Source organism: Marmota monax, unplaced genomic scaffold (assembly GCF_021218885.2).
Source record: "Marmota monax isolate L192 unplaced genomic scaffold, Marmota_monax_Labrador192_F-V1.1 WCK01_AAM20220418_F8-fsc00006, whole genome shotgun sequence".
NCBI classification, from domain to species: domain Eukaryota; kingdom Metazoa; phylum Chordata; class Mammalia; order Rodentia; family Sciuridae; genus Marmota; species Marmota monax.
Window position 1 is genome coordinate 12,967,014 of NW_026693712.1, and position 14,988 is coordinate 12,982,001.

General features: G+C 34.7%; 1 protein-coding gene across 8 annotated transcripts in view; it reads right to left on the minus strand.

Moving 5' to 3' along the window:
* The window catches only part of Rbm27 (RNA binding motif protein 27), a 78,913-nt gene that overhangs the window by 45,772 nt on the left and 18,153 nt on the right, over positions 1-14,988 (minus strand). For 3 of the 8 annotated variants that reach the window (XM_046460225.2, XM_046460223.2, XM_058584248.1), the window contains exons 3-8: positions 14,258-14,382; positions 8,027-8,118; positions 7,183-7,376; positions 6,125-6,388; positions 3,746-4,039; positions 1,082-1,216 (exon numbers count right to left, since the gene is read on the minus strand). In XM_046460225.2, coding sequence (XP_046316181.1) covers positions 1,082-1,216; positions 3,746-4,039; positions 6,125-6,388; positions 7,183-7,376; positions 8,027-8,118; positions 14,258-14,382 — 1,104 coding nt within the window. The remainder of the gene's footprint in view (positions 1-1,081; positions 1,217-3,745; positions 4,040-6,124; positions 6,389-7,182; positions 7,377-8,026; positions 8,119-14,257; positions 14,383-14,988) is intronic. The other 5 variants (XM_046460226.2, XM_046460224.2, XM_058584251.1 and 2 more) reach the window with 4 other exon arrangements.

The window sequence follows — 14,988 nt, forward strand, 5'->3', positions numbered from 1 at the left end:
GTTCCAATTTGAGTTTTTAAAGAGTTATATAACAAGCATATAATTAGGGGTGAAAAAGAAAGTTGAGTCATGACAGCACAAAGAGGGGATATAATTGGCCTGATCAGAAAAGACACCATGTTGGAAAAGAATGAAAACAGATTACCAAGAAGGAGAGGAATAGATTCTGGATATAAGCCACAGAGAGATTCATTGATGGTTCCAGAAGGAAACTCATTAAGAACCATCTGGGGGTACTGGGATTGTGGCTCAGCAGTAGAGTACTTGCCTGGCACGTGCAAGGCCCTGGGTTCAATCCTCAGCACCAAATAAAAATAAATAAATAAAATAAAGATATTATGTCCCTCTACAACTAAACAATAAATATTGAAGAAAAAAAAAAGAACCACCTAGTGGGCTGGGTTATACCTCAATGGTAGAGCGCTTTCCTACCATGTGTGAGGCACTGGGTTCAATTCTCAGCACCACATATACATAAGTAAACTAAATGTCCATTGGCAACTAAAAATATATTTAAAAAAAAAAAAAAGGAACCATCTAAAAAGAATGTGGTATGGGTGGGGACAGGGGATTTGAAACGAAATGTAATGATGTTAAGGAGGTTGTAGCAATAATTTAAATTATTTAAATATAGAGACTAAAATGTTGCTACTTTATAGGGGAGACTTCTCCAAAACAGAAGACCTTGCCTTTATCTCCCAGATCACCAAAAAAATAAATAAAATAAAATATGGTTATACATTGAGGGTAGGAAAGAAGGTGGAATGAGACAGACATCATTACCCTAAGTACATGTATGAAAACACAAATGGTGTGACTCTACTTTGTGCACAACCAGAGATGTGAAAAACTGTGCTCTATTTGTAAAATATGAATTGAATTACATTCTGCTGTCATAGATAACAAATAAGAAGAAATAAAATAATTTTTTAAATTATGGCTATCTAGCATAATCACACAGTAAACTGCTTTGTGGATATAATTTTTGTAATTCATAGTCCATAAAAATAGAAATTAATTTTATAAAAGAGTTATACTGATGGGACAAAACTCAACAATTTTAAGTCAAATGTTTACTTACGTTCTGATACTGTATAAAGGAGGTTCTGGGGTAAGGGAGGAGGTAGTCTTGCTCCCACTGGTGCAAGATTGGGCACTGCACTTGTCCCAGGCTGGTCACGACTGTTTATCAAGCTTGACTGTGATATGGGTGGTCCTACAGATTACAAAAAATGAGAGGCAGAGTATTAATGTTTCCTAATAAAAATGCTCACTATACTAGTATTAACTTACATGTTCACCCTTTAAAGCTCTAATTGGGCTGGGCGTGATGGCACATGCTTATAATCCCAGCTACTCAGGAGGCTGACACAAGAGGATCTCCAGTTCAAAGCCAGCCTCAGAAACTTAGCAAGGCCTTAAGCAACTCAGTAAGACCCTGTCTCAAAATAAAAAATAGAAAAAAGGGTTGGGGATATGACTGAGTGGTAAAGTGACTGTGGGTTCAATCTCAGATGCAAAAAAAGAAAAAAGGAAAAAAAAAAAAGACCTAATTGGGCTATGAATAGAATTAATGAATTTCAGATATGCAGGTTTAAACACTGCTGTATAATTAATTAAAATGACATTCTTTTTCAGGACAGGCAAAACTAATCAAGGGTGAACAAAACTGGTTGCCTTGAATGACTGGAAAGGAACTTGAGGAAATTTCTGGGGTGACAGTAGATTGCTTTCAACTGTTGGCTTGAAATTTTTCATAGCAAAATACTGGAGGAAATGACACTCTTGGGTTTAAATTTTATACCAATATGTTCCTATATTGAGATAACATCTTTTAATATTAGATTTTTTTAATTTCTTTTTTTTAAAGAGAGAGAGAGAGAGAGAGAGACAGACAGAGAAAGAATTTTAATATTTATATTTTAGTTATTGGCGGACACAACATCTTTGTATGTGGTGCTGAGGATCGAACCTGGGCCGCACGCATGCCAGGCGAGCGCGCTACCGCTTGAGCCACATCCCCAGCCCCCTAATATTAGAATTTTTACATATAAAGAATATTTCATTATCTGGAGAATAAAATCTCAGCTTCAACTTTACTATTAAACTGTGTGACAATATTAAAAATTCACAAATGCCAAGTTAGAAAAACCACGTTTGTACTGACCAAATTTCTGCCACCAGTTACCAACTCTGAAGTGTCCTCTATAGTATTATATTGCAGATAAAATTTATACACAGGATCATGCTAAACTATTTTGGCAACTTCCTGTGAATCTACAATTATTTCAAAATAAAATGTTGTGTGTATTTGGGTGTGTTGCTCGGGAATTAATCCAGGACCTCACATATGCCACGTAAAAGCTATACCACTGAGTTAAATCTCAGGTCCCAAAATAAAATGTTTTAAAAAAAGAAAATTTATAAAAGTACAGCTTTAATAAGTTAAATGGCAATAATTTTTTAAATAATTTGCCAGTCTTATGTTAAAATTTCCTCAAGTAAATGTTTCTCATACTTTTGTATATATGTAAATAATTCATGCCATCATTCTGTCAATTACATCTTACAGTCTAACTCTGTTTCTACTATACTAGTAATTGTTAATAATGTTTTTTTATTTTTTTATTTGTTCTTTTTAGTTATACATGACAGTAGAATGTATTTTGACATATCATACATACATGAAATGTTATTTAAAAGACCATTTTTAAACATGTTTCTTTTTGTGTGTGTGGTGCTGGGAAAAATTTCTTACTCACATATTGATTTTTTTTCTTAAAAAGCAACAAAAACAAAAATAGCCTTTGTTTAGTGTAGTGGCACTCCTGTAATTTCAGCGACTCAGGGGCTGAGGCAGGAGGATAGCAAGTTCAAGGCCAGACTCAGCAATTTACCAAGACCCTAAACAATTCAGTGAGACCCTGTCTCAAAATAAAATTTAAAAAGTGCCAGGAATTGGGCTGGAATTGTGTCTCAATGTTAGAGTGCTTGCCTAGCACATGTGAGGAACAGGGTTTAAATCTCAGCACCACATAGAAAATAAATAAATAAAGGCATCAGGTCCATCTACAACTAGGAAAAAAAAAAAAAAAGTGCCAGGGATGTGGCTCAGTGGTTAAGTGCCCCTGGGCTCAATCTCTAATATCAAAAACAAATAAAATCTTCTTTTATTATTAAGGAATTCCACACAGAAATACAAATTAGTAAAATGATTTGACATTTGGAATTTACTTGAGCAAAAACCCACCAACCCAAAAAGCTGGGGGATGGGGGGGGGGGGTGCACCTAAATACTGATAATCACTGAGGCTGGATGATGGTACGTACATGTAGGGTCTATATTTGTCTTCAACCGCATGTATGTCTGAAAATTTCGATAAAAACTGTTAAAATGTCATTTGAATATTCTTGAAGAGGTTTGCTTTGAAGACTGGAAAATTTCATTAAATTACTAGCATGTTCTCTCTCTTGCTATCAACTAACAAAATTCTGACCACAAGTCACTATATGATAGGCTACCATAAGCAAAATTTACATTGCTAAGGTATGACAAATAATTCCATGCAACAATGGATGGCAAAAAGGAAGCAATGGCATCTTAATTATGGGAATATATTCCAAATTCTATCATTACTTTATTTTTCAAACAGTTTAAACAGTGTCAATTTTACCAAAAGGAGGAAGTTCTTCTGAATAGAATTCACCATCAAAAAAAAAAAAGGATTCAACTAGCATGTACTTACTTGGTATGGGAAGCACAACAGAAGGTGGAGGTTGACCATGTCCTTGTGGAACAGGAAGTCTCATACTATGGCCAGGACCTGGGCCTGGGCCTGGACCAGGGCCTGGGCCTGGGCCTGGCCCTGGGCCTGGCCCTGGCATTGGAGGCATTAACATTCCAGGAGGTGGTGGAGGAGGAAGCCCAGGAGGAGGGGGTGGGAAAGGAATCATACTTGGCAGAGCAACTTCATCAACAACTAGAGGATCATTTCCATGATCAAACTGACAAAGGTCCCCCAGTACACAAAATCCTCTTTCTGTAAGAATAAAAAAAGAATCTTATTATGACCTACTTACAGATCAGAAAATAAAACAAATCCCTGAAAAATCCACCATTCTGATTTAAGAAGGTTTTCTCTAAGGAGTCTTAAAGTCTCCTTGGTGTCATTCTACTAATCATCATATGTCCTTGAAGCAGAAAAAGGTGTATTCTCTTCTTTTTATACTATAAGACTGACTTGTTGAGATAACAAATAACAGGGAAGAATAAGCTACTAAGTGCAATGAGATTAAACCATTTGCTATTAAGTTTTTATAATAAAAACTCAAGGTATTTTTTGGTACTGGAAATTGAACCCAGGGGTACTTTACCACTAAGTCACAACTCTAGCTCATTTTTATTTAATGAAAAACAGTCTTGCTGAGTTGCTAAGAGTCTCGCTAAGTTGCTGAAGCTGGCATCAAATTTGCAATCCTCTTGCCTCAGCCTCGAGAGTGACTGGGATTACAGGTATGCGACACCAAAACAGGCAAAACTCAGATATTTTAAACAAATATCAATTTAGAGAAAGCTTGTGGAGGAAAGAGGATAAATGTATTGAACTAGATGACTTAATTTCAATAATCTATCTTCATAATGTTATTCTAAAGTGACCACTCTTTCTGTATTTGCAAACTGAATTTTTGGTTTACAATATCCAACTAGATAGGAGAAATAACTTTTAATGTACAACACAAGATATCTGTGATTTACAACAAATAATTGAATGCTTCAAAATAGCTAGTAGATGTAGCTAATAAAAAAAATAGCTAGTAGACAGGATTTTGAATGCTCTCAGCACAAAGAATAAATGTTAAAGTGATAAACACACCAATTATCCTGATCTGACCATTCCATTCTATATACATAAACTGAAATCTCATTTTACCCCATAAATGTGTATAATTACTGCCAATTATAAATAAAAATATATTCAAAAATAAATAAAATATTAAAGTAGGCACTATATACTAGTATTTACTACAGCACTGTTTATAACAAAAAAATACTAGAAACATCACAAGCATGCATCAATAAGAAATAGGTTGAACATATTTTTGTACAGATAGAGCTATAAGAAGCCTATAGAAATACTGAAGAAATTCTTTTTGTATTAATACAGGATAACCGTCAAGAAATACTAAGTAAAAATACATGTGAAAGTATGAAGAGAATACTATCATTTATGTAAAAAAGAAAGTAGGGGAAATTAAGTTTAAGATACATATACATAGAGCATGTTTAGAAAGATATATATAAGAAACTGACATCATTAAGTTGGTCTTGGGAAGGAAGATTCAGAAACAGGAGTAATGAGATTTTTAACACCTGAACAATAATTTCACTCTATTCCCCATTAAAAATAAATAAAATGTAAAAATACATGCATTCAATATAGAGGAAAAATGAGGGCATGGAGGTTGAGCTCTGTTGTAGAGAGAGTACTTGCTTAGTATACACAAGGCCCTGAGTTCAATCCTCAGTACCTCAAAATAATAATGATGATGATGATAATGACCTGATGATGACAACAATGCTACGATGTTTCTGTTTTGCTTAAAATAATACAAGCGAGGGAGAAGTGCATAGGGTCTAAATAAAAACAAGATTGCTAATGAGTTGGTAACTGTTGGAACAAGGTGATGAATATTCAGAGTCAATTATATTTTGTCAAATTTATATTTATTTCCATAATAAAAATAAATAAAATACGCACATGCTGATGCATTCAAATGGAAAATCAGCAAATCAAATTTCTAAATGTGCTTAGTAACAAATTCCCAGCACCAAACAATATTCAAAAATATTAAAATTCCTAGTATCTACCAAATTTTATGGTATACTTACAACGTTTTATGTAACAATAAGAATAAAAACTAAAAAAAGGGTCAAATTTAAATATTCTCTTGTCAAGAGCCAAAGCACTATATAAAACAGGTATATAAGCATATCCCAAAAGAGACTCTTTCATTAATCCCTTTAACAAAAATCTGAGCTACAATGAAAAAGTATGCAATATAGGCAACATTTGTTTTACTAAAATATTTTCAGAAACAATATAAAAGAAAGTCATAGTTTTTACCATCATAATCTCTGCATCGCCTCTTTGGTGGTGGGTTTCGACCAAAAGAATTGGAAGAGCTATGATTGTTATAATAATTAGACCAACTCTCAGTTGTGTTTTCAGAATGGTGAGCAGGTGCAATCACAGTAACAGTGCTGGGAATAGATTGTGCCCCAGAGGAATACTGCTCAGAAGAGTTTGGAGGTGGTGCAGACACAGGCACATAAGAACTCTCCAGGTCATTCCTTTCACTCTTAAACTTTGATCTTTCCCTGTGTTCTGCTTTAGAGACAAAATAAAAACAAGAAACAAAGAAATCACACATTTTACGTTCCTGAATTTGTTTATTTTCTCACAGAAAGGAAAGATGAGAACATTAAACTTACAAAGCTATCTGTATTCCAAAATGCCCTTGTTATTAATTTATCCTAAAAGCTAGATCAACTTATTTTCTTACAGAATAAGCAAGATGAGAACACTGGAGTAAACTTACTAAGCTATCTTTCTATATTCCAAACTGCTCTTGTTAATTTATTCTAAAAGCTGGAACATGAATAATGTGACATGTCTGATCTATAACTTGTAAAACATCATCTTTTATAATAATATCAACATCAACAACAATACGAAAAAGGGTCAGTTTCTACTAATATTTAATAGGAATTATTCAAGTTAGGAGACCAGTGATTAGGATCTTTTCAATTTTATAAACTTTAGGCAATTGATATAAATCAATTATATTCACAAAAAACACAACAAAAACCAAAAGCAGGCAACCCTCTTCCTCAAGTAATAGCTTTGTTGATGAAAGGACATTTAAAAAATTACACAAAATTACTTAAGTCTAGACATGTACTTTGATATCTTAAAAATAAATTCTTTTTAATCAATCGCCTATGATTCCAACCCAATAGAACCCTATCTTTCTAACAAAAATCAATATTTAGTTTTTTGAGGTAATTCTAGTTTTTATATTGTTTAGGCATACTGAAGGTACATTTGGCTTTAAGGGACTCTCATATACCCCCATGACATAAGCAATAAAACTTTTAGGGGGATACCTCTTGTCTACTCACCAACATTCCTATTTGGATCCCGGTCTTTGCTGCGCCCCCTACTTCGGCTTCTACTTCGACTCAGGCCTCGGCTCTTACTCCGGCTCTTACTCCTGCCTCTTCTCCAGTCATACTTCTCACGGTATAATTCATTCCGTTCATAGTACCGGTCATAGTCCCTCCACTTGCCATCTTCTCTTTTTTTCTCACGTGTCCTATAATACACAGATATAAAAGCCATATAAAGGCTATAAAATTGAAGTCTGCCAACAAATCCAGAATATGAAATACTCTCAAGTCATCCAAACTCATAACGTTTGTGTTTTTATAGGAAAGTGTAAGACGATATCACATAATTCTTCTAATCTATCATATAAGAAGAAAAAAATATTCCCACCACAAGTAAAATGGGTGGGGTGAAATGAAAAAAAAAAGAGAAGAACCCAAAGTATAGAAAGAAGGGGGGAACAATTTAGAAATGAAATAGAAACAAGGCTCAAAAACAAGTTTTCCTAAATAAAGAGCAGTATTTTGGAGATAAGTTCTTGATTCCACACGTAAACGACCACATGTAATATAAAAATGATATGTATAATTTTAATACTGAGCACCCCTGACCAAATGGAACATTTCTTTATTACTCTCTAAGGAGACTGCTTCCACCCCACTGAGCTCTTGGGGAAAGAACATAATAATGATTGTTTATAAAAGAAATAGAAAGTAAGACAAAGACAAAAACAAAGATAAATAACATTCTTTCTTTTAATGTATTTAGAGAGAGGAGTTGGTACATTTAAAACTCCTTTTAATGCCTTATAAAGCAACTAAAAAAAATCAATGTCTTCCTAATTAAAAACAAACAAACCTTCGTTCACTAGATTCTGAACGAGTCTTCTGGGGACTAGGATATTTCTTTTTTCTGCCATCTCGCTCTTCCTCTGCTGGTTCCTGAAAAACCTATATAAAAACATTCATTAAAAATAAGAACAGTTCTTATATAAAATTACAAAACAAAGTCACTTGATGACCTTTCTAGCACAAGAGGGGACAAATATACATATTGAAATACTGAATCAAAACATTTTCAGGGACTGGGTTGTAGCTTAGTGGTAGATCACTTGCCTTGCATGCGTGAGGCACTGGATTCTAATCTAAGCACCACATAAAAAACAAGTAAATAAAGATATTGTGACCATCTACAACTAAAAAATATTTTTAAAAATTCCAAAAAAGTTAGGCAATAGGAAAAGACACTCAGATTACTTTAACAAGCACTTTATTAATTGTTAAGAGATGAAATGGTAATAAAGGATGAAAACAAGCAACTCATTCTTCTTTGTTTTTGTTAACGCCTTTATTTTTTATTTTATTTTTTTTAAAGAGAGAGAGAGAGAGAATTTTAATATTTATTTTTTAGTTTCCGGCAGACACAATATCTTTGTTTGTATGTGGTGCTGAGGATTGAACCCAGGCCGCACGCTTGCCAGGCTAGTGCGCTACCGCTTGAGCCACATCCCCAGCCCCAAGCAACTCATTCTTTAAACTGAAATAGAAATAGTAAATCACTAAGCACCATAAAGTAAAATAGTTTTTATATTCCTAATTATAAAATATATTCACATAAAGAGGACTTTAGATTTATTTAATAGAAAAGGTTTCAGAAACAGTTAATTTAATGAATGCTATAAAAAGAAGTTATTGGGCTAGGGATATAGCTCAGTTGATAGAATGCTTGCCTTGCATGCACAAGGCCCTGGGTTCAATTCTCAGCACCACACACACAGACACACACACACAAAAAAAAAAAAACTACACTATTTCAAGTAAATTATAGAAAAGTGGTTTTGGAAAATAATGGAAATGTTAAGGCTTTATTTAGGCTTTATTTATTTAGTTACTTATTTTTGCAGTACTAGAGACAGAATCCAGGGGCACTATACTGAGCTACATTTCCAGCCCTTTTTACTTTTCGAGAAAGGGTCTTGCTAAATTTTCCTGGCTGGATTCAAACTTGCAATCCTCTTGCCTCAGCCTCCTGAGTTGCTAGGATTATCGGGTATGTGCCATCAAGCCCAGTTTAAGGCTTCTTTTAAAGCCTAACAATCAAGAGGGACCAGAAATAAAAAGAGAACAATTGGGCATGGTGGAACACACCTGTAATCTCAGAACTCAGAAGGCTGAGGCAGAAGGACCACAAGTTCAAAGCCAGCCTCAGCAATTTATCAAAGGCCTTCAACAACTTAGCAAGACCTGTCTCAAAAAATTTTTTTAAAAAAATAAAATATATGAATAAATGACTGGGGATAATACCTCCTTGGTAAAGTACCCATAGGTTCAATCCCTAGTACCAAAGGAAAAAGAGAACCAGTCATCTTATTATCTTTAAACAAGTTGCTCTCAAACCACAAATATAGCCTTCACTTGAAAAAGGTGACATAAAGTCATCTGCAAGAACTAAACATCTAACGCAGAAGCTTACTTATAAACAAATCTCAAAGTGAGTGAACAGACCAGGAGATGACAATTTAATTCACACAACTAAAATACAGCCACAATGGCAATGATGTGGCACCAGCAAAACTATATAATCACTACTTTGTATTTAAAAATCATTCTCTCTACAATTTAAGAGAAACATAGAAGATGTGTTACTCCATTGGAATACAATCAGCTAAACCCAGACAGTAAATAAACTCCACAGGACAAATGACTGAGTTTCTCTAAAACACAATTAAGAAAAAACAAGGGGTGAAGAAAGGAAAAAATGTGGTCTGCTTCATAAATCATGGCATATATCCTTTGTTGTTTTTTCAGCATCAGGATGAATTGTACCAATGATCCAATTCTTTCACCTGGTTCCTCCTGTGATCAACAGTATAATTATAAAATACCTAATGGTACAATGCAGCTGAGGATCAGGGAAGACAATTAAGATGGACAGTCCATAAATTTGTTTCATACCCTGCTTACAGTAACTGCATCCACAGACCAGAAAAAGAGATAATTAGCCAAAGATATGTGCTGCTTCAAACAGTCCTGCTTGACATTAGCTAACAGAATTACATTAGATTATTTTATTTAGGCACTAATATGTGAACTATTATTTATGTCAGAAATCATATAACAGTTGAATTTATTTAAACATCAATTTATTTTTAAGCATTTCTTGTTTCTAAAATTTAAGTTAAATTTTAGAATTTAATTCAATTTAAATTAAATTTTATAAACAAGAAATGCCATCAAGTATTAGCTGGAGTAGCTCTATATAGAAGATGATATTCATTTTTCACAATTTTCAAAATTAAGATTTATTGGACTGGGAATGTGGCTCAGTTGTAGGATACTTGCCTGGTATGCATGAAGTTGTGGGTTAGATTTCCAGAACCGACAAAAAATTAAAAACCAGGATTTACTTCAAAAATACAAATAAAGACTGGGAGTAATGGTGCATGCCTATAATCCCAGTTGACTCAGGAGGCTACAGTAGGAGGATCCTGAGTTTGAGGCCAGCCTTAGAAACTTATTGAGGTCCTCAGCAACTGAGTGAGACCCTGTCTTAAAATTAAAAAACTAAAAAGGCTTGGGGATGTGGCTCAGTAGTAAAGTACCTCTGGGTTCAATCCCTAGCACCAAAAAATAAATACATAAGTACACAAATAAAAGTGAATCTAGCCAGGCATGGTAGCACATGCCTGTAATCCCAAAGACTCAAGGGACTGAGGTAGGAGGTAAGAGGATTGCAAGTTATAGGCCAGCCTCAGCAACTTAGTGAGACCCTCAGCAACTTAGCAAGGCCCTGTCTCAAAAAAGGACTGGGTATAGCTCAATGGTAAAGGGCCACTGGGTTCCATCCCCAGTACCAATAAAAAAAATTTTAAGGGCTGGGGATATAGCTCAAGCGGTAGCGCGCTCGCCTGGCATGCGTGCGGCCCGGGTTCGATCCTTAGCACCACATACAAACAAAGATGTTGTGTCCGCTGAAAACTAAAAAATAAATATTAAAAAAAATTTTAAATCCAAAACTATTGTATGGATGTTAAATTTAATGTAATTGATAATGGAATTATATTTAAAAGAATAATATTATTCTTTTTTTTTGGGGGGGGGGGGTACCGGGAAATAAACTCAGGGGCACCACCGAGCCACATCCCCAGCCCTATTTTATATTTTATTTAGAGACAGGATCTCACTGAGTTGTTTAGAGCCTAAGTTGCTGCGGCTGGCTTTGAATTCAAGATCCTCCTATCTCAGCCTCTGAGCCACTGGGATTACAGGTGTGCACCACTGTGCCCAGCAAGAATAATATTCTTATTCTAAGGAAATACACGTGTTAAAAGGTGAAGCGGGGCTCAGGCTATATATAGGTCAGCAGCAGAGTGCTTGCCTAACATGGGTGAGGCACTGGGTTCGATCCTCAGTACCACAAATAAAATAAAGGCATTCTGTCCATCTACAAGTATTAAAAAAATAATAATTTTTTTAAAAAGGTGAAGGGTTATATCTATGACTCACCACCACTAACAACAACAATAAAAAGTTACAGATATAGACCTGCAGAGAGCAAACAGAGCAAATCTTCAATAAATATACCTTGCAAATGTCATATGGGAGTTTGAGTTACTATTCATGTTGATTCTTATGTCAGTTTAAAATTATTTCCAAGTAAGGAATATCATTGGGATTTTGATCAGAATTGCATTAAACCTGTACAGTGCTTTTGGAAGTATGGTCATTTTCTTTTTTTTTTTTTTTTTTAAAGAGAGAGAGAATTTTAATATTTATTTTTTGGTTTTTCGGTAGACACAACATCTTTGTTTGTATGTGGTGCTGAGGATCGAACCCGGGCCGCACGCATGCCAGGCGAGCGCGCTACTGCTTGAGCCACATCCCCAGCCCAGTATGGTCATTTTCATCTGGAAAAATAAGAGACCCAGAATAGCTAAAGCAGTCCTTAGCAGGAAGAGTGAAGCAGGTGGCATCACTATACCAGACCTTAAACTATAATACAGAGCAACAGTAACAAAAACAGCATGATATTGGTACCAAAACAAACTGGTAGACCAATGGTACAGAGCAGGACACAAAAACTAACCCACAAAATTACAATTATCTTATATTAGACAAAGGTGCCAAAAACATGCATTGGAGAAAAGATAGCCTCTTCAACAAATGGTGCTGGGAAAAATGGAAATCCACATGCAACAGAATGAAATTAAACCCCTATCTCTCACCATGCACAAAACTCAACTCAAAATGGATCAAGGACTTAGGAATAAAACCAGAGACCCTGCATATAATAAAAGAAAAAGGAGGCCCTAGTCTCCATCATGTGGGATTAGGCCCCAACTTCCTTAATAAGACCCCTTTGGTGCAAAAATTAAAATCAAGAATCAATAAATGGGATGGACTCAAACTAAAAAGTTTCTTCTCAGCAAAAGAAACAATCTGTGAGGTGAATAGAAAGCCTACATCTTGGGAGCAAATCTTTACCCCTCACACAACAGATAGAGCACTAATCTCTAGGGTATATAAAGAACTCAAAAAGTTAAAAACTAAAAATACAAATAACCCAATCAATAAATGGGCCAAGGACCTGAACAGACACTACTCAGATGATGATATACAATCAATCAACAAATACATGAAAAAATGTTCATCATCGCTAGCAATTAGAGAAATGCAAATCAAAACCACTCTAAGATTTCATCTTACTCCAGTCAGAATGGCAGCTATTATGAAGACAAACAACAATAAGTGTTGGCAAGGATGTGGGGAAAAAGGTACACTCATATACTGCTGGTGGGACTGCAAACTGCTGCAGTCAATATGGAAAGTAGTATGGAGATTTTTTTGGAAAATTGGGAATGGAACCACCATTTGACCCAGCTATCCCTCTCCTTGAACTATACCAAAAGGACTTAAAAACAGCATACTATAGAGACACAGCCACATCAATGTTTACAGCAGTACAATACACAATAGCTAAACTGTGGAACCAACCTAGATGCCCTTTAATAGATGAATGGATAAAAAAAAAATGTGACATATATACACAATGGAATATTACTCAGCAATAAAAGAGAATAAAATCATGGCATTTGCAGGTAAATGGATCAAGTTAGAGAAGATAATGCTAAGTGAAGTTAGTCAATCCCAAATAACCAAGTTTCAAATGTTTTCTTTGATATAAGGAGGCTCATTCATAGTGGGATATGGAGAAGAAGCATGGGAGGAATAGACAAACTTTAGATAGGGCAGAGGGGTGGGAGGGAAGGGGGAGGGGCATAGGGTTAGAAACGATGCTGGAATGTGATGATCATTATTATCCAAAGTACATGTATGAAGACCCAATGTGATGATCATTATTATCCAAAGTACATATATGAAGACATGAATTGGTGTGAATATACTTTGTATACAACCAGAAATATGAAAAATTGTGCTCTATATGTGTAATAAGAATTGTAATGCATTCCACTTTCACATATAAATTTAAAAAGTGAGACAGAAGAAACCTGTAGAACTGCTTCTGTAATTCATGCAGCCTCATTAAAGAATTCACATTCTTCTCATATGCTATGTTATCTATATATGAAAGGAATTGAATGAACTCTAAAACTTCCATCTTGGTTTAAAAAATTAGGTATCCATCTATTATCAGTCTTTATATGCCAATATTGTGAAGCCATTTTTGCTTTTCTAATATTGACAATGATGTTTATAATTAAATTAACCATTTAAAACAACTATGTGGTTTAAAAAAATGTCTTCTTTACATATATGAAAAGCTTTACCTAATGATTTCTTTTCAGGTTTCATTAATACTTTATTTTCAGCGAAACATCCATATTTGATGAAATTTTTTTTTCTAGAAGTCACTGGATTTAAGATTTCTCTGAATTCCTCACTACAAGTATGACTTTGAGCCCTAAATAAGTTCTCTGAAATTTTTTCAATTTTCAAGAAACCCTAAGTATCTGCACCATGCCCCAAACACAAAAACATCAATCAATAGATAATTACTTCTAAAAAGCTCAAATTACAAATAAGAATACTTTGAGAAGTTCCCCAAAGCAAAAGAATAATTTTACATTACCTCTTCTTTAATTTCTTCCTTTTCTTGGACTAGTGGTTTTGGTTCAGGTTTAACTGGTTCCAAAGGTGGAAGGTAGTTCTTAGTATAGAGACTTTCAAATAATTTGTCCACAAAACCTGAAGTTTCTGAGAAGAAATAATATTAAAGTGTTATACAAACAAAAAAAATTTAAACATTGTTAGCAAGGTTCTGGAAAAGAAACAATTTCATACACTGCTGATGGCACTAAAAACACAACCTAACTTAAAGTAAAGAATCCCACTTCCAGGTTTTATTTATTTTTCCTTTTCCCCAAAATATAGGGGAATGATCCCCGGGTGCTCTACCATTGAGCTCCACCCTCAGTCCTTTTTATTTTTTATTTTGAGAGTCTTACTAATTTTCCCAGGCTGGCCTTGAACTTGAGATCTGCATAACACAGCCTCCAGAATAGCTGGGATTACAGGTGTGCAACACCACAACCAGCTCACGTCTGGGTTTTTTAGTCCCTCTGACATAACTAAATGTATGCAAACCATATCCATGGAAGAATATTTCTTGGAGTATGAAACAGCAAAAGACTGGAAACAACTCCAAATTTCCATAAAAGACTAGTAAAATAAATTATGGGACAATCATACAATAGAATACAAAACATCTACCAAAAAAATGAGTACTGATAATACCAAGCCTCAAAGACATAAGATTTTTTTTTTCTTTCTTCTTTCCCTCCCCCTATACCCTACCAGCAA